This window comes from Macaca nemestrina, chromosome 11, assembly GCF_043159975.1.
Source record: "Macaca nemestrina isolate mMacNem1 chromosome 11, mMacNem.hap1, whole genome shotgun sequence".
Classification (NCBI taxonomy): domain Eukaryota; kingdom Metazoa; phylum Chordata; class Mammalia; order Primates; family Cercopithecidae; genus Macaca; species Macaca nemestrina.
The window spans coordinates 88,743,717-88,767,976 of NC_092135.1; the positions used below are offsets into that span (position 1 = coordinate 88,743,717).

Sequence of the window (24,260 nt, forward strand, 5' to 3'; positions counted from 1 at the left end):
TACAAGTATTTTTATTTATACATGGTAGCAACTATGCATTTTTTGTGTCAGAGCTATTTTTTGTGTATGTTTAAGGTGTACAACATGATGTTTTGACATACTTACATGTAGTGAAATGGTTACTACAGTCACCATTTAGTATATACGTCATCTCACATAGCTACTCTCAGACAAGGATTGTAAACCAACTATCATAAAAATGCTCCAATAAGCACTTATAAACACTCGTACATCAAATGAAAAAGTAGAAAAATTTAGCAAAGAAATAGAAGATATCTTTATTCTTAGTTTCCCTTCATATTCATTCTTGAAAGATATTTTTACTGGATGTAGAATTCTGGGTTGACAGTTCTTTCCTTTTAGGACTTTCAAAATGTTTTGCCTCTTCCTTTTGTCCTTCACATTTCTGATTATAGATCTGCTGTCACTTAAATCATTTTTCATCAATTGATAATGTGTGGTTTCTCTCTTGCTGATTTTAAAAGTTTTTCTTTGTTGTTAGTTTTCAGAAGTTTGATTATGATGCGTTTGAGTGTGGCTTCTTTAAAGTTTATTCTGCTTGAGGAACACTCACTTTCTTGAATCTGTAAGTTTATGTCTTTCACCAAATTTGAGAAGGTTAGGCCGTTATTTCTTCAATTATTTCTTCTACCCAGCATTCTTTTTACTCTCCTTCTGAAGACAATAACCTGTGAGACAATAACTGTGTTGACTGTAGTAACCATTTCACTACATGTAAGTATCTTGAGACATCATGTTGTATACCTTAAATATACACACAAATAAACTCTGACACAAATAATGCACAATTGTTACCATATATAAATAAAACACTTGTAAGTTTAGAAAAACCTAACACAGTTATTGTCTCACAGGTCCTTGGGGATTTGTTCATTTTTTAAAAATCTCTTTTCTCTCCATTGTTCATATTGGTAATTTCTATTGCTCTGTCTTTGAAGTCACTGACTCTTCTGTCATCTTTATTTTGTTATTGAGCCCATTCTCACAGCCAAAGACTCTGTTCCCATCCTGTTTTGAGGTTAGAAAGAAAGAAAGGGCCGAGGCTGGTAAACCCAGTTTTCAGGCTACTGGGAGAAAGAATAGAGAGTTCATTTGGTGTGGATGACTTTGAGGATCCAGTTTGCATAGTGGGAAACCTTGGTGTTTTAGCTAATATCAACATTCAGAGTACAGCCTTCTGACTAGGATAGGATCCCGTGGAGCAGATTTTGGCACAGGAGTGGAGCAGCAACTATTTTCTGTTAGTAAGAGGAGAGGTGGGTCAGGCAGGGCAGCCAAAACAAAAGTGATACACTACCAAGTCTCTATTTGAGGGGCCAGAATAGAAAGACTTGGGCAATAAGGGCTGGGAGAAATGCCTCCTAACCCACTTAGGCCACATCAGGGGAAGCCATGGAGAAATAACACTCAGAAATTTGTACCCCCTGATATCTAAGTTCATTCATGACTGGAAGAAGGATACATATTCCTTCCTGATCCCAATTTACCCTGACCTCTTCTTGTGTTGAGATTGTGTTGGGTTGAAGGATATGTGTGGACCCCAAAACAGTGTTCCAGGCCAAATTTAGGAAAGGCAGAGGGAAAAGAGTTACCAACATGTATGCTCTCCAGAGATGATCTTGCACAGGACATGTTCTGAGACTTTAATAGGAATCTGTCTTATAGAAAACTCTTGGAAATCTCCATTAGAGAACCAAATGACACTTGGTTTATCTGGATGTCAGGTTTTATGTAGAAGCACACCCGAGGAAGAAGAAGGTAATCTTCTCTTTGGTCCTTCATATATTCAACTTCCTTTCTTCTCTTCTTCCCTCCCTCTTTTCCGTTATTAACTTCGCCATCATTCAATGATGGAAAAAGACAAAATAAAAAGAAACCAAAGAAGAGGAGAATGGATAAGAAAGTGAGAAAACTGAGATCTGGTTCCAGTGTTGTTAATGGCATATCTTGGGCTTATGCATGCATGCTTTTATTTATGACTGTTCAGAAGTGTCTCATGAACAAGCCAGCTCTATTGCTCTATAATCATAGTTGTATGATAACCCTCATTTACTGGGTGCTGAAGAAGCACTAAGGGGTTGTCTTGAAGGTCACTCACTGTAATTCCTCCATGTCCAGCCAAAGATGGTGACATGACTCCCACTCTGTCACCTTTCAGCTGAGAACAGTAAACATTTGTTATCTCACAGTATAGGACAGGAATAGTGGCTTAACTGGGTGATTCTGGCTCAGGGTATCTCATGAGTTTGCAGTCAAGATGCTGCCCAGGACTGCAGTCATCTGAAGGCTTTACTAGGGCTAAAGGGTCTACTTCCAAGAGGGCTGACTCAAATCGCTTTTGGCAGGAGGCCTTAGTTCTTTTCTACATGAATCTCTCCCTAGGGTTGCTTGAATGTCCTCATCATCTAATACGTGATTTCCTTCAGAGCATGTGATTCAAGAGAGAGCAAGGAAAGGAAGTTGCAGTGTCTTAGAAAAACCACATCATCACTTCTGCAATATTTTATTAATTAGAAGCAAGTCATTATGCCCAACCCACCCTCAATAGAAGGGGAATTAAGCTCCACCTCTTGAAGAAAGAAGAATCAGAAATTTCTGTGCATATTTGAAAACCATCACACATGGTATCATCAGTATAGTGGATTATGGTGTTGATGTGCAGAGTATCCAGACAGTCCAAGTCCCTTTGGGTTATATTGTGACAGAGGGCACAAGAATTAGCCTGCTCAACGCTGTAAAAGTCTGTGTCATTCCTGTGCTTTTGTTTCGCTTTCTTTACAGGAAAAGAAATTAATACATTTGCCAGTGAATGCAAGGTACCTGAGGCCAGGTTAATCAGTTTGTTCTAGCAAAGATATATCTCGCATAACAAAAGCAATTGGGGCAACTATTTGGTTGAATTTATTATCCGCCAGGATCAGAACAATTTTTGCAAGGGCCTGACAGGTGAATTAAATGAGGTTGAGTGAGGGCTATCACCCTGCATCCTTTAGGTCTTAAAGAGAAGCACTAATCTCTGCCATTCTTCCCAGGATGCAATATCACTTTCTTATTTACTATCTTAGTAAGAAAGTGAATTTTGTTTCAGATATTTCTCTTGGTCTCCCCTACTAACATAGCTTTTACCCCACAGTACAAGGAATCACTGCAGATGTTCTGCCAGCTGCCAAGGATATCTATTCCAATTACACATCAGGAAACCGAGAAATGACCCTTTCCTACTTTATTTTTCTCCATAGCACTTGTCATTATCTAACCTATGTTACACTATTCATTTTATTTATTATTTGTCTCCTCAATGAATATTCTCTATAAAGGAAGGCAGTTTTGTCTTTTCTTAACTGATATTTTTCCCCATGATTACAAATTACCTAACACATCATTGCCATTTTATAGTTCTAGCACATAGCAGGTGTACAATAAATATTTGCTGAATGAAAGAATGAATATGAATGTTGCTGTCATTGAATAATATGAATGTTGTTATTATTGTTCTAATTGTCCCTAAGATTTTTCCGCCTCCCTCAGCAAATGTGAATCCAAGTGTGAAACATTCATTCTGGGGCAAATTAGGGAAAGGTTTCCACAAAGGATCACAGATTGCCATTGCACTTCAAGTCTTTCATGGTGCACCAGCACGTGTGTTGAAGAGGTAGAAGACAGACCAGGAGGGGCACCACTTCAAGGTTCTCAGAACCTTTTATATCTCTCTCTTCCCTCAATGTGGGTTAAAGTACACATATTTAACCTCCCACATTTTTCACTGGTAATTATTGGTGTTTTGGGATCACACACACACACACACACACACACACACACCCACCAAGGACATACATTAATTCTGAAAGACGCTGTGGTTTAAATCATAGATAGCAACTAGTTTGGCCTCCTAGAATCAAATTGCTTATTTTTAAAGTATTTGAATTAGTCATAAAATATTTAAATACTTTCAGGCTTCTTGTGAAAAAATAGAAAGATCTGGCTATTACCAGTTTTACTAGTTCCTAGAATTGAATGCTCATTTTTGGATGGGCATGTGCTTTCCATTTTATTACAGTCCTCACCATTCATTATTGTCTCCTTCACACTGAGGCTGAATGACAGCTGTCATTCATCGATGTATGGGTGAGACCATTTTCCTTACAGTTAAGAAGAAAGTGATACCATTTTTATATCTAAGTCCTTTTCAAAGTTGGAAAAATAAAATATAGACAAAGAGGAACATATATATTAAGAGAAATGGAAAAAGAGTGTTTTGAGGATGTAAGGGGGAGCAAAGATCATGCCGAAGCATTTAATATATAACACGCGAATGAAGTATGACTGGGTCCATAGAGTGCAATTGAAGGTGTCAGGACCTTCAGTTTGCAATTCTTGCTCTAACTCAATAAAAATAAACAAATCATATAGTCTACTTACCTCATAATTTGCATGGTACTTCTTTCCCTTTTTAGGGAAAGATTACAGATTTTTAAAACTGTAATTCTCATTATTATGTAAAGCATTTTAGTTTCTTTTCTTCATATTAACTTCTTCCCCCCAACACACATATAGACCCATTCATCTCCCAAATTTTGCCCTTTGGGAATAGAAATACAGAACTCTGTATTTCTCTTCTGTGGTTTGGATGTTTCTACCCCTAAACATCATGTTGAAATTTGATCCCCAGTGTTGGAAGGGGGGCCTATGGGAGAGGTTTGGGTCATGGGGTTGGATCCCTCATGAATGGTTTAGTGCCTTCTCTTGGTAATGAGTGAGTTCTCACTCTATTCAAAGAGCCTTGCACCTCCCCAAACCCCCCTTCCTTCTCTGACCATGTGAGCTCTGCACAAGCTAGAATCCCCTTCTTCCACCAGGAGTCAAAGCCACTTGAAGTTTTCACCAGAAGCAAATGCTGGTGTCATGCTTCTTGTACATCCTGCAGAATCATGTGTCAAATAAACATCTTTTCTTTATAAATTACCCAGCCTCAGGTACTCCTTTATAGCAATCCAAATGGACTAAGATAGACTCATTGCTAGTTCATACGCTTTATGACTGTTGAGTCCTTATTTATACAAAGAAAAGCTTTGCAATTCTGGCTCAGAAAAGATTTAATTAAAATCTTAGCTAAGGCCCCTCATTCTCTTTACTTTCAATATGGAGAAAAGAAAGAGAAGTATTTATTTTTCCAGTAACTTTCAGTTGATAATTTTAGGATTTAATAACTAAATTATAACAGCACAAGTAAAATTTTATGTTGGTAATGTAATTTCTGGGATGCCCTTAGCTAGTAAATACACTTGGTGATTAGAAAAATGGAACACCAGGCTGGGTGCAGTGGCTCATGCCTGTAATCCCAACACTTTGGGAGGCCGAGGCAGGTGGATCACCTGAGGTCAGGAGTTCAAGACCAGCCTGGCCAACATGGTGAAACCCCATCTCTACCAAAAATACAAAAATTAGCTGGGTGTGGTGGCACACACCTGTAATCCCAGCTATTCAGGAAGTTGAGGCAGAATTGCTCAGCTTCTGATCAATTTGCGAGATAATTGCTTGAATCTGGGAGGCAGAGGTTGCAGCGAGCTGAGGTCAGTCATTCCACTGCACTCCAGCCTGGGTGACAGAGGGAGACTCTGTCTCAAAAAAAAAAAAAAAAAGAAAAGAAAAGAAAAGAAAGGAAAGGAAAGGAAACGAAGGAAAGGAAAGGAAAGGAAGAAAAGGCAAGGCAAGGCAAGGCAAGAAAAAAAAAGAAAAGAAAAGAAAAATGTAACATCAGGTAGAACTATCCAAGTGTTTTTGTTTTTTGTTTTTTGTTTTTCAAAGCCAAACACAAATCCATCACAATTCTGGCATTGACTTTAAATGATAGGGTATTGGGTTATATTTGTCAATCTCTTGTAAATAAACCAGGGTGTTTTATATTTACCTGAATATGTCTTTCTACCTCCACCACCCTTTCCTTCTTCATTCAAGTCAATTATAAAAGTAAGGCAGTTACTGAGCCCAATATTCACTGATAACAAAGCAGGAAGCTTATGGGTATGAATCAGAGTGGGGATGACTCATCAAAAGCCAAATGTTTGTATGGAAAGCTCCCCTAAAATGGCACAAAAGCAAATATTTATAAATATGTTAAAAAAGCATTGTGGAACTCTTGGGAGGAGGGGTTAAAATATTGCCACACATTCCTAATTACACCATTACAATAAAACATTGCTTTGCTATCATGAAGTTTGACCCAGGCTCTAAACTCTTTAGAAATGGGGTTGCTATAATTGGCTATAATTAGGCCTGATCCTGACTCATAGTGCTTCTTATTTTGAGATATCACTCTATTTTGATAACTTCAGTCTCTATTTTTCCTTTTTTTTTTTTTTTTTTTCTTGAGACAGTCTCACTCTGTTGCCCAGGCTGGAGTGCAGTGGTGCAATCTTGGCTCACTGTAACCTCTGCCTCCTGGGTTCAAGCAATTCTCCTGCCTCAGCCTCCTGAGTAGCTGGGATTACAGGCATATGCCACCATAACTGGCTAACTTCTGTATTTTTAGTAGAGATGGGGTTTCGCCATGTTGGCCTGCCTGGTCTCAAACTCCTCACCTCAAATGATCCGCTTGCCTTGGCCTCCCAAAGTGCTAGGATTACAGGCATGAGCCACCATGCCCGGTCTGTTTTTCTTTCCTATTTTGAAGACAAGGTCTTGCACTGTTGCCCAGGCTGGGGTTCAGTGGTGTGATCATAGCTCACTGCAGCCTCCAATTCCTGGCCTCAAGTAATCCTCCTGAGTCAGCCTCCCAAAGTGCTGGGATTATAGGTGTAAGCCACTGCACCCGGACTATCTCTATTTTGAATGCATCAAAAATGCATGTGCTACTTATGACAATTTTAAGTTTTCTGTAGATATTCCTCTTAATTGCAATCTGTACAGAGGACACAAGAAAAGGGCGATTAAAATTGGAAATTTGTTTCTTGATGAGGAAATCTTTACTTCAAGTAATATAAGTATGTATTTAAATTCTGCACCAGAATGTTGCCTATTTTTTAAAATGACTTTCTTTATCCTCCAAGTAAATATAGAATGGCTGTTTGCTTTAATTCTAACAGATACTTTTGGCACATTCCAGGTTCTTGCTTAGACTTCTCAGGTTCTCCTTTGAAAGAGTCCGTTACCCAGACTGATCTGGGGTCTATGGTAAGTCAGCTCCTGTTAGAAGCTGCCTTCAAATAGGAGGTGATGATAGAGGTGGTGGAAAGCTAGTGTTTCTCTCTCTGGTCCACATTTGAAAAGGCATCAGATATTCGGGAGGTAATTAGGCCAAGGGGCAAGCCCTCCTGCTAAACCAAGCTTTCTGTCCCTTTTCTGTGACTTCTACTGGGGATATGGAGTTTGTTGGCATATTTTAAAAAGGACATTGAGCCATGTAAGTATCTATGATTGAACTCATCATTGAAGTAGGAAGCAGTACTCTTTCAGAATTTTATCTTGTATACAAGAAACCAGTGGAAAGTACTTAGGATGATGGCTGTAAGAGATGCAAGTAAAAAGGCTACTATCAAGGAAAGATAATGTCATCTTGGATCTGCATAGTTGGGGCTTGTGTTATCTATTTCTGTTGTAAAAACATGTGAGTCTATGTGGACCATGGTTACAGATACAACCCTGCTTCCTTCAGTTAAGATCATTAGAAAATTGGTTCTCTGGGTAACCGGATTTCCCAGATTTCTGAAGTTTTGCCTATTAAGCACAACAATGTAAATAAAATAAAATAACAAAATAAAATAACCATAGAAAGTGGAAGAATCTCTGTGGAGTATGGCAGAAAGGGTGGGGCAAAAGATTAGAAGCTTTAACTTCTGTATACTCTTCTGTATAAATACATTTTAATTTAACCAATATGTATTACTTTTACTATTTTAAAAGTTTACTTGAAACCATTTTTATATGAGTAAGTGGGTTGCACACTTTTGCCTTTCTAAACAGAGCCACAATGAGATTTAATTTGATGATTCACCATCATCATTATAAAAGTCAATTCCTCCGTGTGCCATAAAGCAATGGCAGCCTCAAACCGTCCTGGAGTATATGGAATGGTTTGTTCCTACACTAACTCTCCTCAAATTTTTTATTTGCTTCTCATAAATTTTCTGCTGTTTGCTTTGCTATGAGATGGTCAGCTGTCATTCCACATGGACAGAATTTGGCCTGTGTGTAGCAGCCTCCCTTAAGAAAAATTTTGTTTTAGAGACAGGATCTGGCTGTGTCACCCAGGCTGTATGTGGTTCAGTGATATGAGCATAGCTCACTGCAGGTTCAAACTCCTGGGTTTAGTAATCCTCCTACCTCAGCTTCTCAAGTAGCTGGGACTATATGCATGAGCCTCAGTGCCTGGCAAGAATTTTTCTGTTTTAATTTAATGCTCCAAATTAGCTAAGTGGTTGATAAGTCACGTAAACTAACTTGTTAGAAGCGAACATAAAATAAAATTAAATGGGCAGATAGTGAATACCAAAGGGTCACTCTTGTGAGCAATGTACCAAGAATATAGCTTTCATGCATTTATTTGAAGGTCTCTCTTATTCTTTCCATCTGGATCTCAGCTATGTTTTAGATATTATATGTCACCAGATAAAAGAGTTATAGATAAAGGAAGTGATGTTCTGCTGTCATTTAATAAAATGACTTCCAACATTTCTTCCCCACTTTGTGAAAGTATTCAGTGGCAGTTCAGGTAGATGCATGCGATGTTGAATTGAAGTTTTCCTCATTCTCCAGGCTAATTGAGATGATGGACCTGGATGTGCTGCCAGTTCTAGAATAATGTCTAAATCAGAAGTAATTGCCAGCATTTGGATAACCAATGATTCATTTATAGTAAATGTTCCCTGGCTTTTATGCTCTCAGTACTCTTGAATATGTATCAGGTTTACCAAGTCCATATGAAAAAAACATACATGTAGTCTCTAGTCTACTAGGTAGATCAGAGGAGACCAGCGGATTCACAGATACATGGAAATAGATCAAACACGTAGCATGTGTTTGAAAGGAATGCTTTAGTTAGACAGGGAGTGGGGATTTTTTGACAATCCTTCTGAACGTGAGTCAGACTGTAGGTTTGCATGGGTGAGTGTGTGGGTGTATACATCTGTGGGTGTCAGAAAGAGACAGCCAGAGATAGATGGCTGCAGTTCCTAGCTAGTAAAATGACTATAATAGTAAAACAAATTTAAAGGCATGGAGTTTTATGGAGCCCTTTAAAGCAATTTTGATAAACAATGTCTACAGACTTATCTGAAATACCAATCGCTTCCTGCAAAGAATTTAAATTACCCCTCCTTATACAATACCAGACAATTTTCATTTACCACTTATTTGAAATTTGGTAATAATCACAAAGGAAACACTATCTTCCATTCCTAGCAGTCAAAATTTTTTTAAATGAGAAAATTGAGATAAATTGCCTGTATTTCTCATCTAGAAAATGACCTTCAGCTATTTATAGGCCAAGACATGACAATAACTTGCCAAAGAAAAAAGAACTAAAATGGGTAACAGGAGAAGCAGAATTTTATCTACAGTGATAACAAGTGATTTCTGATACACTTACCAGCATCTAGTAACTGGGCAACACAAAAATATAAAAAGAGGAAATTGCCTATATAATTACTTGCCTGGTTTTACCTGGGAGAATAATGTGGATGACATGGAGTCTATGCATAGAAACTCCATTTAACAAGAAATTCCCAGATCCTCATTGTTTTTGACAATTCCATGATTGTATTGCTTGGCCCTGGCAAGTTTGAATTTATGTGCAAGTTGAGAGCTTACAAAGCTACACAGAGTATCACCTGAAACGAAAGCAAATAACCCCAGAAAGAAAAAGATGATGGATCGATATGCACAGACTGGATCATTCAATGTGCTGTTCTGAGCCCCTCTGGTGTGCCTCCTCCCCATGTTTGTTTCTAGAATTCCGGCCCTGCACCTGTCCTCAGAAATCTCAACCCTCGAATTAACAGTTAAAGAAGCTAATAGACACTGTTTGTGCTAAGTGCTGTTACACAGATGTCAACAGAGGATGCAATTATTAATTCTTCACCTACCAATGGTGGTTTTTTTTCCAAATCAGAACTATTTTTTCTAATTATAAAAATAATGCATGCTCATTATAAAAATTCAGATATGATAGAAAAGTATCATTTGCTCACGTAAGGAAAATTCACTTAAAGCCATTAGACACTAAAAGGAGAAAAGAATCAGGGCTTCCTTACATATTCCTCCTTTGTAAGCAAACCTCTCCACTCCTTGCCATACATCACTTTTCATTATTAACTGGAGGAGAAAAGGTGACACAATGTACTTGCCTAGTGGGCCAGAGACCTGGCTCACTCTTTGTTACTACTACCTTTATGGCTATGCACTATTATTAGTTTTCACATAATGTAAGTGAAATATAAATTTATTTCAGGAACTACTTTAGGCTTGGAAAAATCCAAAACAATTGCATCTGCTTCTTGTGCGTTGGTAAGATCACTCCTGCACTCATAAGAAGGAAGTTCTCGCCTCTATTCTAAAGTCCTGATTCTTTATCTCTCCTTCCCTGTCACAATTAGGAAGTCAAATCCCACTTAACTGGTATGTGGATGAGTAATGGTAGCCGTGAACCTTCACTAGGTTTGGGGCTCTTGATGTGGAGGATGAATAAGATGCAGAGAATGTGAGAGCCTTGTGCTAGTCAGAGCAGGATAGACTTACGTTGTAGTTACCCAATTAATCTGAATCTACAGCAGCTTAACACAAGAAAGGTTTGTTTCTTGCTCGTGCTACATGTTCATCATGGATGGGAGGGGCCCTCGCTCTAGGACTCAGGATGATGGAGGTTGTGCCATCGTGCAGCTGCACCTGCTCCCTATTACCAGGCCCTCCTTTTTTTTTTTTTTTTAAACCATTAATTCCAATTTGAGTTGGCTGAAAATAGCAACATGCCTGGATTTGTCAGGCCAATTTCTGTAACAATTAGTTGTCTCTGGTTTTTAGAATTCTGGGCAATTTTTCTTTTGTTTATCTCAATGTTATAGTTTGTCTATAATCTCAGGGGTTTAAGACAATAGAATTTAAGCCAGGTGTGGTGACTCATGCCTGTGATCCCAGCACTTTGAGAAAGCTCAGGAATTCGAGACCAGCCTGGGCAACATAGTGAAACTCCCTCTCTACAAAAAATACAAAAATTAGCTCGGCGCGGGGGCCTGCAGTCCCAGCTACTCGGGAGGCTGAGGTGAGAGGATCACTTGAGCCTGGGATACAGAGCTTGCAGTAAACTGTGTTCACACCCCTGCACTCCAACCTGGGTGACAGAGTGAGACCCTGTATCAAAAACCAAAACAAGACAATAGAACTTATTAATTGCACATGTAATAGTTCAGTGTGGCTATTCGATGAGCTGCCTTGCATAAGGTGACTCGGGGACATGGGCTCCCCCTTCCTCTGTCATCCCCCAGGCCTTTAGAGTCCTCTGCTGGTTCCTCTATATCGGGCAGACAGACACAGAAGAAAAGGATCAGGGGCCAGGGTTGGAAGCAGCATATATCATTTCCACCCACATTCTGTTGGCCAGAATTCATGATTACACTTAACCTCAAGGGAGCCTGGGAGCTGTAGTCATCTGTGTGCACAGGAAGAAAAGGAAGAGGTTTGGTGACAGTCTCAGAAGAGGAACTAAGAAATCTGACTGCAGTTAGATATGTCTGAAGAAAAGAACATTATTTCTATTGCATTGTTCTTATTTCCTTCATTTATACTTAGATATTGTTTCTCACATGTTTATTTCATTTTCTTTTAAAACCAGCTTTTAAAAATGTTAATATCCTGCTTTGTTGAAAGTGTACAAAGATGAACATAATAACACTTAGCTGGTTGGCATGTACACTAACATAATCTTACTGAAGGGAAATTTGTGTATATGAATCAAAAACCTTTAAAGGACTCTAGTGACCAATTCTACTTCCAGAATTTTTTCCTGGGGAAATAAGCAGGTAATAGAAACAGATGTATGGATTTATCATAGCATTGCTTATGGTGGTGAAACACTTCCATGACATAAATGTCCAACAATTGGAAGTAAAATAATAATGCTACTTTTAATAAATATCATGTGGCCGTGAATGATACCACAGATGTCTATTTAGTGAAATTGAATGATATTCCTTACACATTAAGAGAAAATACAAGTTCACAATCTCTGTGTCTGGAATATTCCCATTGCAGTTTTTCAAAGGATGATTTTACATGTGATTTGCATGTAACTCACATGCCTACACAAAGTATCACAAGCCAGCTGCCTCTGCAGGTTTCCTACTCAGAGAAAAGAAAGCAGACCATTGTCAGAGTGAGGGAGGTGAGGAATGAACAGCAATATATATATATGTGTGTGTGTGTGTGTGTGTGTGTGTGTGTGTGTGTGTGTGTGTGCGCGCATGATTTTTTACCTAATTATTTTTCTCTGGGCATTCTGAATCTGGGTGAGTTTCTTTTTTTCCTTTTTTGCTCACTTGTGTTTTCCATATAAACAGGTGATGTTGTCTAAAAAAAGAAATCTTTCTTATTTTAAAGCAAAAACCCCAAACCCTTAATATTTAAAACAAAAACACAGTTTTAACTCATAGGTATCTCAAAGAAAAAACAAAACAAAATACCACCTGCTTACCCACACTGGCTTGGATAAAGGGCAACAAATGTCTCTTCCAGATGGACCTTGCCTGAACACCTGGAGGAATCTAGACTGGGGTGTGGGGTGTGTGGGGGTGGGTTACGTGCCATATTCTTGACTGGGCCCTTGTCTCTGCACCGGGCTTAAGCAGATTGTAGGGTCCATGCATAGTTGCTGTTCATTCCTCACCTCCCTCACTCTGACAATGGTCTGCTTTCTTTTCTCTGAGTAGGAAACCTGCAGAGGCAGCTGGCTTGTGACACTTTGTGTAGGCATGTGAGTTACATGCAAATCACATGCAGAGTCACTCAGAATCCTTTCTCAGATGGTCCAAGTCAAGAATATTTGTCTTGAGTCTGCAGTATTACACCTAAAAACGGGCATGCACCTATGATATTTCTCTTAATTTCTTCCAGAATAAGTCAAATTACTGTAAGAAGAGGTTTCAGCTTTTAAGTTCACTATTCTTTTTGGAGTTATCCATGCATGCATGCTTACAAAAATTAAATTATTTTCAAAGACAGAATAATTTTTCCACATAGTTAAACTCAAAGTAAGTGAAGAGCTAGAACATGATAATTTCCTCTAAGAATAGACATTCTTTATAGTTCAAATTACTTGCAATATGGATTTATAATAGCTGAAAGATGGGACAAAATTTTAATCACCTTCAGTATTAAGAATAGTGATTTTATGAACTGTAGACTTCACTCAGCAAAATCACACATCTCTGTCACCTACACATTGTTTCTTTCTTACCGTTTTTTTTTTTTTTTTTGAGACAGAGTCTCACTCTGTCGCCCGGGCTAGAGTGCAGTGGCGCGATCTTGGCTCACTGCAAGCTCTGCCTCCTGGGTTCAAGCCATTCTCCTGCCTCAGCCTCCCGAGTAGCTGGGACTACAGGCGCCCGCCACCACGCCCAGCTAATTTTTTTGTATTTTTAGTAGAGAGGGGATTTCACTGTGTTAGCCAGGATGGTCTTGATCTCCTGACCTTGTGATCCACCTGCCTCGGACTCCCAAAGTGCTGGGATTACAGGCGTGTGCCACCGCACCCGGCTACAAAGTTCACATCCGTTAAAATTATATTCGTTAACAAATTAATTCAAAGAAGTGTACTATTTATTTAGAGACAAAATCTCGCTCTGCCACCCAGGCTGGAGGGCAGCAGGGCAATCATGGCTCACTGCAGCCTCGACCTCTCAGGTTTAAGTGATCCTCCTACCTCAGCCTCCTGAGTAGCTGGGACTAAAGTGTGCATGCCACCATGCCTTGCAAAAGAAGTATACTTTTTGAAAGACATTATTTACAATAAAAAATCAAAGCCAATCTTGGTTCTCTATATAAAAATCAACTTGTATTACATCAGTATACTCCTCAGAAAATTATTATAAAACTGAGACAAAACAGGACATACTAAAATATCCGTTTGTTTGCACCATGTCAACACCCTATACTTGCCTAGGTTGCCTTTTGGTTTTTCAAACAGGATGAAAAACAGGAAATGCTGATAATTACATGCATCTCTTGTTGATTTTATTGATTAGCAGTAAGTTAAGAATTTTATTTTTAAGATAAGATATTAAGGAAGATAAGATGTTAACTCTCATAATCACTTAAGATTTTTTAAATTTTTTTAGAAATGAGCCCTCTATGTTACCCAGGATGGCCTCAAACCCCTGGGCTCAAGGAATCCTCCCACCTCGGCTTCCCAAGTAGCTGAGACTATAGGTGCTGGCGACTACACCTGACTCACTCAGAATTTTTACAGTGGGTAGGACAGAATTAGTCCCTGAGGGGAGGGGAAATAAAGTGCTAGTGTTGGGGTGAAAGGTCTAGGAAAGAGACTAGTGGTGGACCCGTTGCCTCCTTCATTTTCCTGGTAGGCTCTGGCTGTATGTTTCTATAAGCTACTGTCTTGCTAAGATGCCTTTGCCACCATGAAGGATGTTGGGATCAACTAAAGGTGTCTTCTGGGGATAGCCTTAAGCTCAGTCCTCAATGTTATTCTCCTTTCTGAGACTATGTCTCCTCATCATTGGCTACTACCCTTGAGTGCCAGCTCTAAGTGCTCATCCTCTGCTCCTGATTCACCATTCCCAGCGTTTCACTTCCTCAGTTCCATCATCAACCATCAGTAAAAGACCTTGGTTATTCTGGGACTTTCATCCTCAACCACTGCCTGGGGCTGGCTGCCCAGAGGACACGGTGCTTTTCCATGGCTGAAAATAGATGTGTGGGGCAGGTTTGCTGTCACCAGCAGAAAGCAGAGAGAAAGCAGCTTGCTGATCTCACCTGAGAACGACCCTACAACCATGTAGGGATCAGTGGGAGGGGCTAACACAAGTATAAAGGTACCTGAGTGTACAATTTGCTCTCTGATAGCCAGAGACAGTAATGGGCAAGAGAAAAGAGTAAAACTTAGGGGAACTGAAACTTATTTTGTTTTGAATCTATTTGACAAATAAGCTGTCTGATGTTTTCTTATACACCCACTCATGTTCTCACTAGCCCTCAGCCATCTTCCAATCCCACCCTTTCATACAATTCTGCCTCCAGCACATATCTTTTGGCTCACTACCCTGATTCTCCCACCTGCCAATCAGTGAACCTATTTCCATACTTTTGAACTCTTCACTGTTACCCCACAGAACAGCATGATGCATGACATGCACGTTGCTTATCTATGGGATGTCCCTCGAGCATGCAGGCATTGTTGCATCTGGAACAGGCTTTTCTATAGGTGAGCAGGTTCTTCAGTTAACCTGTGTGGCTATACTGTTACATTATGGAATGTGTAAGTGTGTGCACCTCTACTGTGTGGACAGTTGAATCCTGATGGTGCTTTAACTCAGTCATTTTATGTACACACTGCAGATTCCTTGTATGTAGGCATGAACATGCCAAGAGGTGTGCTGATCTGGGTATCTCTGCTTTAGGGACCTGGGTGGTGTTCGTGTGTGAGTCTGCATATGTGTACACCTGGATGTGTGTCTCAAGGCCCTGCTGATCGCTTCCTACAAAGTTTGACTGTATGCGTCCAAATCATTCCACTTTATTAATATTACTCTTTTTTTCTTTCTGAACAATTTATTGTGGCAAAATATGTATAACATGAAGTTTGCCATTTTAACCAATTTTTTCTTTTCTTTAATTTTTTATTTTTTATTTTATTTTATTTATTTATTTATTTTAGAGACAAGGTATTACTATGTTGCCCAGGCTGGTCTTGAACTCCTGGGCTAAAATGATCCTCCTGCCTCAGCTTCCCAAGTGCTGGGAGTACAGGCATGAACCGCTATGCATAGCTATTTTAACAAATTTTAAGTGTATGACTTAGTAGCAGTAATTACATTCACAGTGTTGGACAAACAATAACTGTTCCCCATCTAAACAGAAATTCTGAAACCATTAAGCAATAACTCCCTCTCCTTCTCTCCCCCAAGTCCCTGATAACCTCTAATCTAATCCACTCTCCGCCTCTATGAATTCACCCATTCTAGATATAGCATATAAGTGGAATCATGCAATATTTATCCTCTTGTTTATGGTTTATTTCATTTAGCATAATATTTTCAAGGTTCATTCATGTCATAGCATGTACATAACTTCATTTCTTTGGCTGAATAACGTTCCACTGTGTATATATATATATCACATTCGATTTTTTCATTCATCTGGTCACAGACAGTTGGGTTGTTTTCATCTTTTGGCCATTGTAAATAATGCTGCTATGAACATTGGCATTCAAGTATCTGTTCAATCCCTGTTTTTAATTCTTTCGGGTATATACCTAAGAGTGGAATTGCTGGGAAAGGGAGTAATTCTAAGCTTTGCTTTTTAAGGAACCACAACACTGTTTCAACAGTGGTTGCACTATTTTACATTGCCATTAGTAATGTATGAGGGTTCCGGTTTCTCCACATTCTCACAATACTTCTTTTATTTTCTTTTTATTTTATTATAGCTACTCTAGTAAGTTCAAACAGGTATCTCATTGTGATTTGGATTCACATTTCCCTAAGGATTATTGTTATAGAACATTTTTATGTGCTTATTGGCTATTTTTATATTTTCTTTGGAGAAATGTCTATTCAAATCCTTTGCCCATTTTAAAATTGGGTGGCTTGCCTTTTTGTTATTAAGTTCTTTATATATGCTGTATATTTACCCATTTTCAGATATTTTTATTTACAAATATTTTCTCTAATTCTGTAAGTTGTCTTTTTACTTTCTTGATATCATCCTTTAATGCAAGAAACATTTTAGTTTTGTCCAACTTATCTATTTTTTCTTTTGTTGCTCATACTTTCAGTGTTATATCCAAATCAAAAGTCATGCAGATTTATCGCTATGTTGTCTTCTAAGACTTTCATGGTTTCAGTTCTTATATTTAGATCATTGATACAATTCGAGTTAATGTTTTTATACGATGTGAGGTTGGGTTCAAGCTTCATTCTTTCACACGTGAAAATCCAACTGTCTCAACATGATTTGCTGAAAAGACTGCTCTTTTTCCATTGACTGGACTTGGCACTGTCTCAACATCATTTGCTGAAAAGACTGCTCTTTTTCCATTGACTGGACTTGGCACCCTTGTCAAAAATCATTTGGCCACAGAAATACAGGTTTATACTTGGACCGCAAATTCTAGTCCATTGGTCTATGTATGTCTATCTTTATACCAGTACCACACTGTTTGGATTACTGTAGCTTTATAGTAATCCAATGTAGCTTTATATTTTGAAATCAGGAGTGTGAGCCCCTGACTTTGTTATTTATTTTCAAGATTGTTTTGCCTATCGAGAGCTCCTTGTAATTTCATATGTATCAGCTTTTCCATATCTGCAAAGGCAACTGTTGAAATTTTTACAGAGATTGTGCTGGATCTGTAGATTGCTTTGGTAGTAGTGGCATCTTAACAGTGTTAAGTTGGCCTACCCAGGAATATGGGATACCTTTCCATTCATTTAGGTCTTCTTTAATTTCTTTTTTTTTTTTTTTTGAAAAGTTAAAAGTTCCTTAATTTTTTATTCCTGGTACCACTACCACAATTTACAGGGCAATATACCTGATGTAATGAAAAGAAAAAGAAAAAGACAAAGCTACAACAGATAAAAGACCTCAGGAATGTACATCTAATTGACACTACATTGCATTAATCAATAGCTGCACTTTTTGCAAACTGTGGCTATGACAGTCCTGAACAAGAAGGGTTTCCTGTTTAAGCTGCAGTAACTTTTCTGACTATGGATCATCGTTCCTTCTGTGGCAGATTTTTACAGTTCCTCTAATGCATTTGGGACGACTGTCTCAAAGTAACCTGCAGCTTTCCTGACAACTCCTCGCTCTCTCTCCTGCTAAGAACTGTAGCCCTTTTCTGCTGTTTTTAGAACCTTCTGCTACCATATCCACCACTTCCACCACCAGATCCATAACCACCACCATAGGGACTGCCCGAGCTTCTTCCACCAAAACTGCCCCCTTTCATGGGTCCATAATTTGACTGCTGTTGTCCACTATAATTTCCAAAATCATTATAGTTCCCACCACCACCATAGTTACCGCCAAAATTTCCTCCTTCATTGTAACCATCATATCCTCCACCACCGCCACCATATCCACCACCTTGGTTTCCATATCCTGGTCCACCACCACCATAGCCCCCTCTACTACTATAACCAGGACCACCGCCATAGTTGCCACCATCACCTCCAAATCCATTATATCCACCATCACCTCCTCCATAACTACCTCTGCTACCACCACCTCCACCACCATAGCCTCCTCTTCCACCAAAGTTTCCACCACAGCAAAATTACCTCCACCACCTCCAAAGTTTCCTCCACGACCCATAAAATTGCCAGATCCACCTCCACGACCTCTCTGTGATCCAGCAGACTGCATCTCTTGTTTAGAAAGGGCCTTTTTCACTTCACAATTATGCCCATTAATAGTGTGGTATTTCTGAACAACAATTTTATCAACTGTATCATGATCATCAAAAGTTACAAAAGCAAATCCTCTCTTTTTTCCACTCTGCCTGTCTTCCATAACTTCTATGGTTTCAATTTTGCCATACTTTTCAAAGTAGTCTCTCAAATTATATTCTTCTGTATCTTCTTTAATACCACCAACAAAAATTTTCTTCACTGTTAGATGGGCACCAGGCTTTACAGAATCCTCTCTAGAAACAGCTCTCTTTGGTTCCACTACACGCCCATCAACCTTGTGTGGTCGAGCACACATTGCTGCATCCACCTCTTCAACACAAGAATAAGTCACAAAACCAAAGCCCCTGGAACGTTTTGTTTGGGGGTCTCTCATTACCACACAATCTGTGAGTGTGCCCCATTTCTCAAAATGTTCTCTTCAACTATCATCTGTAGTTTCAAAGCTCAGACCACCAATAAACAGTTTTCTCAACTGCTCTGGTTCCTTTGGATCATGGCCCTCCTCCCCCCGGCGGCGACGGCGACGGCCGGAGTCGGGCTGGGGGCGACCGGGTGGCGGTTTTACCTCCATTTTGAGACCGGACTCCTTCTTTAATTTCTTTCAGCAATGTTTTGTAGTTTTCAGCGTACAAGTCTTTTACCTCCTTGATTAAATTTTTGTTTTGTTTTGCTTTATAGCACTTTTTTGTCTTGTTTTTGACAAATAAAAATCATATATATTTACAGTGTACAACATGATATTTTGAAATATGTGTACCTTGTGGAATGACTAAACCTAGCTAATTAACATATGTATTACCTCACCTAGTTATAATTTTTTTTGTAACGAGAAATCTTAAAATCTACTCTTTTGTGATTTTCAAGTAAACAAAACATTATTAACTATAGTTTTCATATTGCACATCTCCTTGGTTAAATTTCTTCCTAGGTATTTTACTCATCTTCTCCTTTGAGTTGACTTGAAATCCTCCCCACTGTGTTTTACTACACTATAAGGCATCCATAGCACATAGAATAGTGCCTAGCACATAGCAGACACTGAACAAAGGCTAATTGAACATTAGAATCTCCAAAATGATAGGATCTTAGAACTTTACAAAAACAGTCATACAAATTCCATTCTTCTATAGACAAGGAAATGATATTCAGAGAGATTAAGTTGCTTCCCCAAATAGCACTGCTAGCTAGGGGTAGAGCCAGATGTTCACATCTCCCGAGAGTTTTCTGTGGACCAAAATGTAATCATTATATGCCACGATTCTGTCTGCTAGAGTAAATAAATGGGTGTGTTTATAAACTTGAGTGCTTGTCTTTGAGGATGAAGATTTTTAAGTGTCTGTTTCTTTATTTTCTGAAATGAATCTTAAAGGGTTGGTGTACCTACAAAACTACAAAACTAGTTTGCATTAAAAACAAAGTATCGTGTACATATTTCAGCCAATGAGTTAACCAGTTGGACACATAGCTGAGTTCACAATTATCTGGAGATATATATCAATGAGGGTATTATATATAGAAGTCTCTATAGGTGTGTGTATGCGTGTGTGTGTGTATGTGTAGTAGGTAAGATGGCTGAGTGTTTTGGGAATGAATTAACACACTAGAGTTTTCCATGGTGAGAGCAGATGATCTTCCACAAGGCCTTAACTCCTAAAGAATTTGTTTCATTATAGAATTATTTCCATTTAGAGAAAGAAGGGAAAAGAGAAGAACTGTGTCCCTGTTTATCAACTGGTGAATTCCTAATATGCTGCTTTTAAAAAACATATTTATTAGCTTTTTGGCTGTCTCCCAAGGTAAGGGCAAATCAACCTGGGGCAGTGTTTAGCCTTGCTTTATTTCCGTCCTTTTCCATGCAGTTGGTCAGTCTCCAGTAATTCTCTTAACTGTCGTGACGCAGACTTCTCTCAGAACCTCCCAAAGGTGTTTGGTAATCATTGGTCTGGATATTGTCTCTGAGCCAATGATGTGAGACCAGAAACTCTCTGTTCCTGGACTTGGAGAGTTGCAGAGGAGAATTTCTAGTGCCTATCCGATGTTCTTTTTTCTCCTATCCTTACTGATAGCTCCCCCATTTTGTGTGTGTGTGTGGTTGGGGGGGCAATAATGTGCTCAGGAAAAACAAGTCAACTACTACAAATCAAACAAACAAAAACTACATTTCTAATTCTCATTTGCAGCTACAGATTGTCGTTGAACCCAGGTATAAGCAAAAGTTTTTGGATGGGGCTTTCAGGAAAGACCTTTAAAATGGAGCTGACAGTTGACAAGTGCCTTTAGCCCTTTGTACTCTGCCCTTCTTCCTGACTGGATTATAGCCGTGACACTCTGGAGGTAGAGTAGCCCTCCTGTAACCACAGGCACCTATGAGGGAGAGGTTAAGATGTCACGGAGATAGCAACATGGTCCCTCTTCGCTGCTGAGCCAATGCCCGCTACCACCTACCTCTGAAATTTTTGTTACACAAGAAAAGCCCCAGATTTGTTTAGGGGAATCTCCTTCACCAGTAGCTCAATTCAATTCCTAACTAATGTAAGAGCTTAAAGAGCTCCCTGAGATAACTTGAGTCAATGAACTCCTACATATCTTATTGGCAAATTGGACAAATTTAGAGTAAATGTTATCGAAGAATTCTGAGAAGCCAAGAAAATGGTGGTGATATAAATCTGAGTTTGAACATACCCTCTCCCAAAACAAAAAAGAAGACCAAATGAAACTACATAAAACCCATGTCTTCTACATAACCAGAAGACATAAAATGTCCAAATTTCAAATTAACTGTAAATAGAAAAATAAACACCAAACCCCAGCAAGTTGCCTCCTCCACTCCTAATACAAGCCTTTCAGGGAACTAACAAAGGCAGCTGGAGAAAACCCATGCAGAGTAGACAAGAGGGAAGCTAGTAGTGGACCTTAGATTGATCTGAAACAACCACCAGAGAGAGAACGTCGGCGCCAAGTTCGAAAATACTGAAAAGCACACTGGTAGATCAGGCTGCTTACTACTGGGAAGGGACTTAACCATACGTGCTGCATGCGAGAAGATGGTCTTGTCTCACTTTTTGTGAGAGGAGATGGTCTTGGAAGGATAAGGCATCCTGGTAAAAAGGGTCAAAGGGACCCTCTTTTAGAGGAGAGCTCTGGAAATCTTGCAGTGAGAGGGAAATTGAAGAACCTGTAAGAATCTCTTCCCTTGCAAAATTGAAGGTAACCCAGCCCCTTCTCCCGTCACTCCCCTTCCAAATAATAATAATAACAATAAATAATAAGTTCAATTTTTAAAAAGAAAGAAAAAGAAATTATACTTTGGCACACTGACAGAAGAGGGCGCTCTTGACCTAGGAATTTTGCAACCACCCCAACCCTCCAGCCCTGCCCACAGAAAGGCAGATCAAAGTCTTCATCTGAGCAAAATCACCAGAATAAAAAGAACCCAAACAATTCAACTGAAAAAATTCCTCCTCCAAATAATGGCGAAGTGGAAGAAAACTCTAACACAACACTCTGAACTGAATTCAACGTCCTCAAACAAGCACTTGAGAACATGGAAAAACACTTCAAATTACACATTCGGAAACTAGGTACAGAAACAGACATCAAAAAAAAAAAAAGGAATAAAATAAAAGTTGATTGAACTCAGGAAAGAAATAGAAGAAAGAATAGAAAAACCATTGTAAGCATTACCTATAAGATTTTAGATAAACTGAACTAAGACATTTTACACACACACACACCCCCCCCACACACATGCACACCATCCTTCAGGGTACATTTGAACAATTTCTTCACCATGTAGCTTTTGGGGGTTCATCCAGTTGGATATTTTGAGACATGCAATAACTGGTTCTGCTATTATTGCTATAATCACCATTATAGGTAATTGATTGGATGAGGACAGCAAGCGAGGGGAGGTAGTCTCGAGTAAAACGTCTGAAGTCAGATGGCAGTTTGTCCAACTCTAGCATTCACCTAGGCCAACGACTTTACAGATGAGATTCAGGGAGGTTACATGATGACCCAAGGTTCCCCAGAGCCAGTTTGTGACAGAAAGCACAAGGCAGAAAGCCTCCCTCTCTTTCTCTCTCCCCTTTTCCTCCTCTTACTTTAGAGAACAATGAGTGCCTCCTCCCTCCTCCAGCACCCTCAGACCCTGCACCTCACCCCTCAGCAGCATTCCCTCTTTTATATTCACTCTCCCCTTTTCTCCAGACAGATACTCTCTAAGTCACCCTCATCCTATGAAGCAAATACTCCAAACCATCCTCCCTTGATTCTGTCACTGCTGATTTTTCTCTTATACTTAAACTTTTTTTTTTTCTTTTTTTTTGAGATGGAGTCTCACTCTGTCGCCCAGGCTGGAGTGCAGTGGCGTGATCTCGGCTCACTGCAAGCTACGCTTCCCGGGTTCACACCATTCTCCTGCCTCTGCCTCCTGAGTAACTGGGACTACAGACGCCTGCCACCACACCCAGCTAATTTTTTTTTTTTTTTTTTTTTTTTGTATTTTTAGTAGAGACGGTGTTTCATCGTGTTAGCCAGGATGGTCTTGATCTCCTGACTTCGTGATCTGCCCGCCTTGGCCTCCCAAAGTGCTGAGATTACAGGCATGAGCCACCACACCCAACCATCCTTAAACTTTTAAAAGAACTTGACACCAACTGTCGGCTCTCCCTCTCAACTGACTCTTAAAATTCCTGCAATCTGTTTTCCCCCATTCTCTCCTGAGGCCACGTGCTCAAAAACTGCTGATCACCAACTTCTAGACATTCCTATCCCTTGTGTTCTTGGATGCACAGCCCATTTTCTCTAGTCAATTCCACAGCTACTCATTTTCTTCCTCCCTCTTAAATGTCTGCATTCCCTAAAGCTCTCCACTGCCTTTTCTTTCTGCCTGCACAGCTGCAGACTGCAAATATACATTTCCATACCTGTCTGTTTCTTGGGTGTCTTTCCCTTATTGTCTTCTAGATATCATCCCTGGAATCCAGGAGGCTACCTGGAGCTCAACATGTCTAAAACTGAACTCCACACCCTCTATTCAGTTCTGTACTCCCTCTTGACCTCCAACTCAGAGACCTTGATCTATTCTTTTGTGTTCTGTACCAAGTCACCCATAAATTCTACTCAAAGCATTTATTGAGTATCTAATACGTGCAGGCACTGGACATGGGCCTGGGGGTATGAGATAAGTAAGACTTGTACTTACAGACTCAGTGGAAAGTCCTGTGCAATCAACATATACAACTTTCTTTCCACCTTCACTGTCATCATTTTCATTTCCACGGTCACCCGCCTAGAGCAAACCAGCATTACCTCTGTCCTAGACTGATAAAGCATTCCCTTAAGAGATTTCTCTGGAACCGGCCTGGTTGAATGGAGTTGATCTCTGCTCTTATGCATTTTGTAGTTTAATACATCTACTTCTGTTTCTATTTTTCCATCTACTTGGAATATCCTCCACTGATCTTCCCATGTTACATCTTATCTGTCCTTCAATGTCCATCCCAAATTCCAGGCCTGCGTTGATATTTTGCCTGGTTTCCTGAGCTGGGAACTGTGGCTTCTCCCTCGGAACTCATGCAGACTTGTTTTCTGCACCTGTGC

At 39.5% G+C, this 24,260-nt stretch overlaps 1 protein-coding gene and 1 long non-coding RNA gene across 4 annotated transcripts in view; both read right to left on the reverse strand.

Annotated features, from left to right (window-relative positions):
- LOC139356989 (uncharacterized) overlaps window positions 1-24,260 on the reverse strand; it is a 64,282-nt gene that overhangs the window by 34,283 nt on the left and 5,739 nt on the right. The window lies entirely within an intron of this gene.
- On the reverse strand, window positions 17,700-19,247 carry LOC105468208 (heterogeneous nuclear ribonucleoprotein A3-like). The gene is given in 2 exon segments (XM_071073100.1): window positions 17,700-18,513; window positions 18,516-19,247. Coding segments are annotated over 2 exon segments (1,134 nt in total). The 5' UTR covers window positions 19,228-19,247; the 3' UTR covers window positions 17,700-18,091.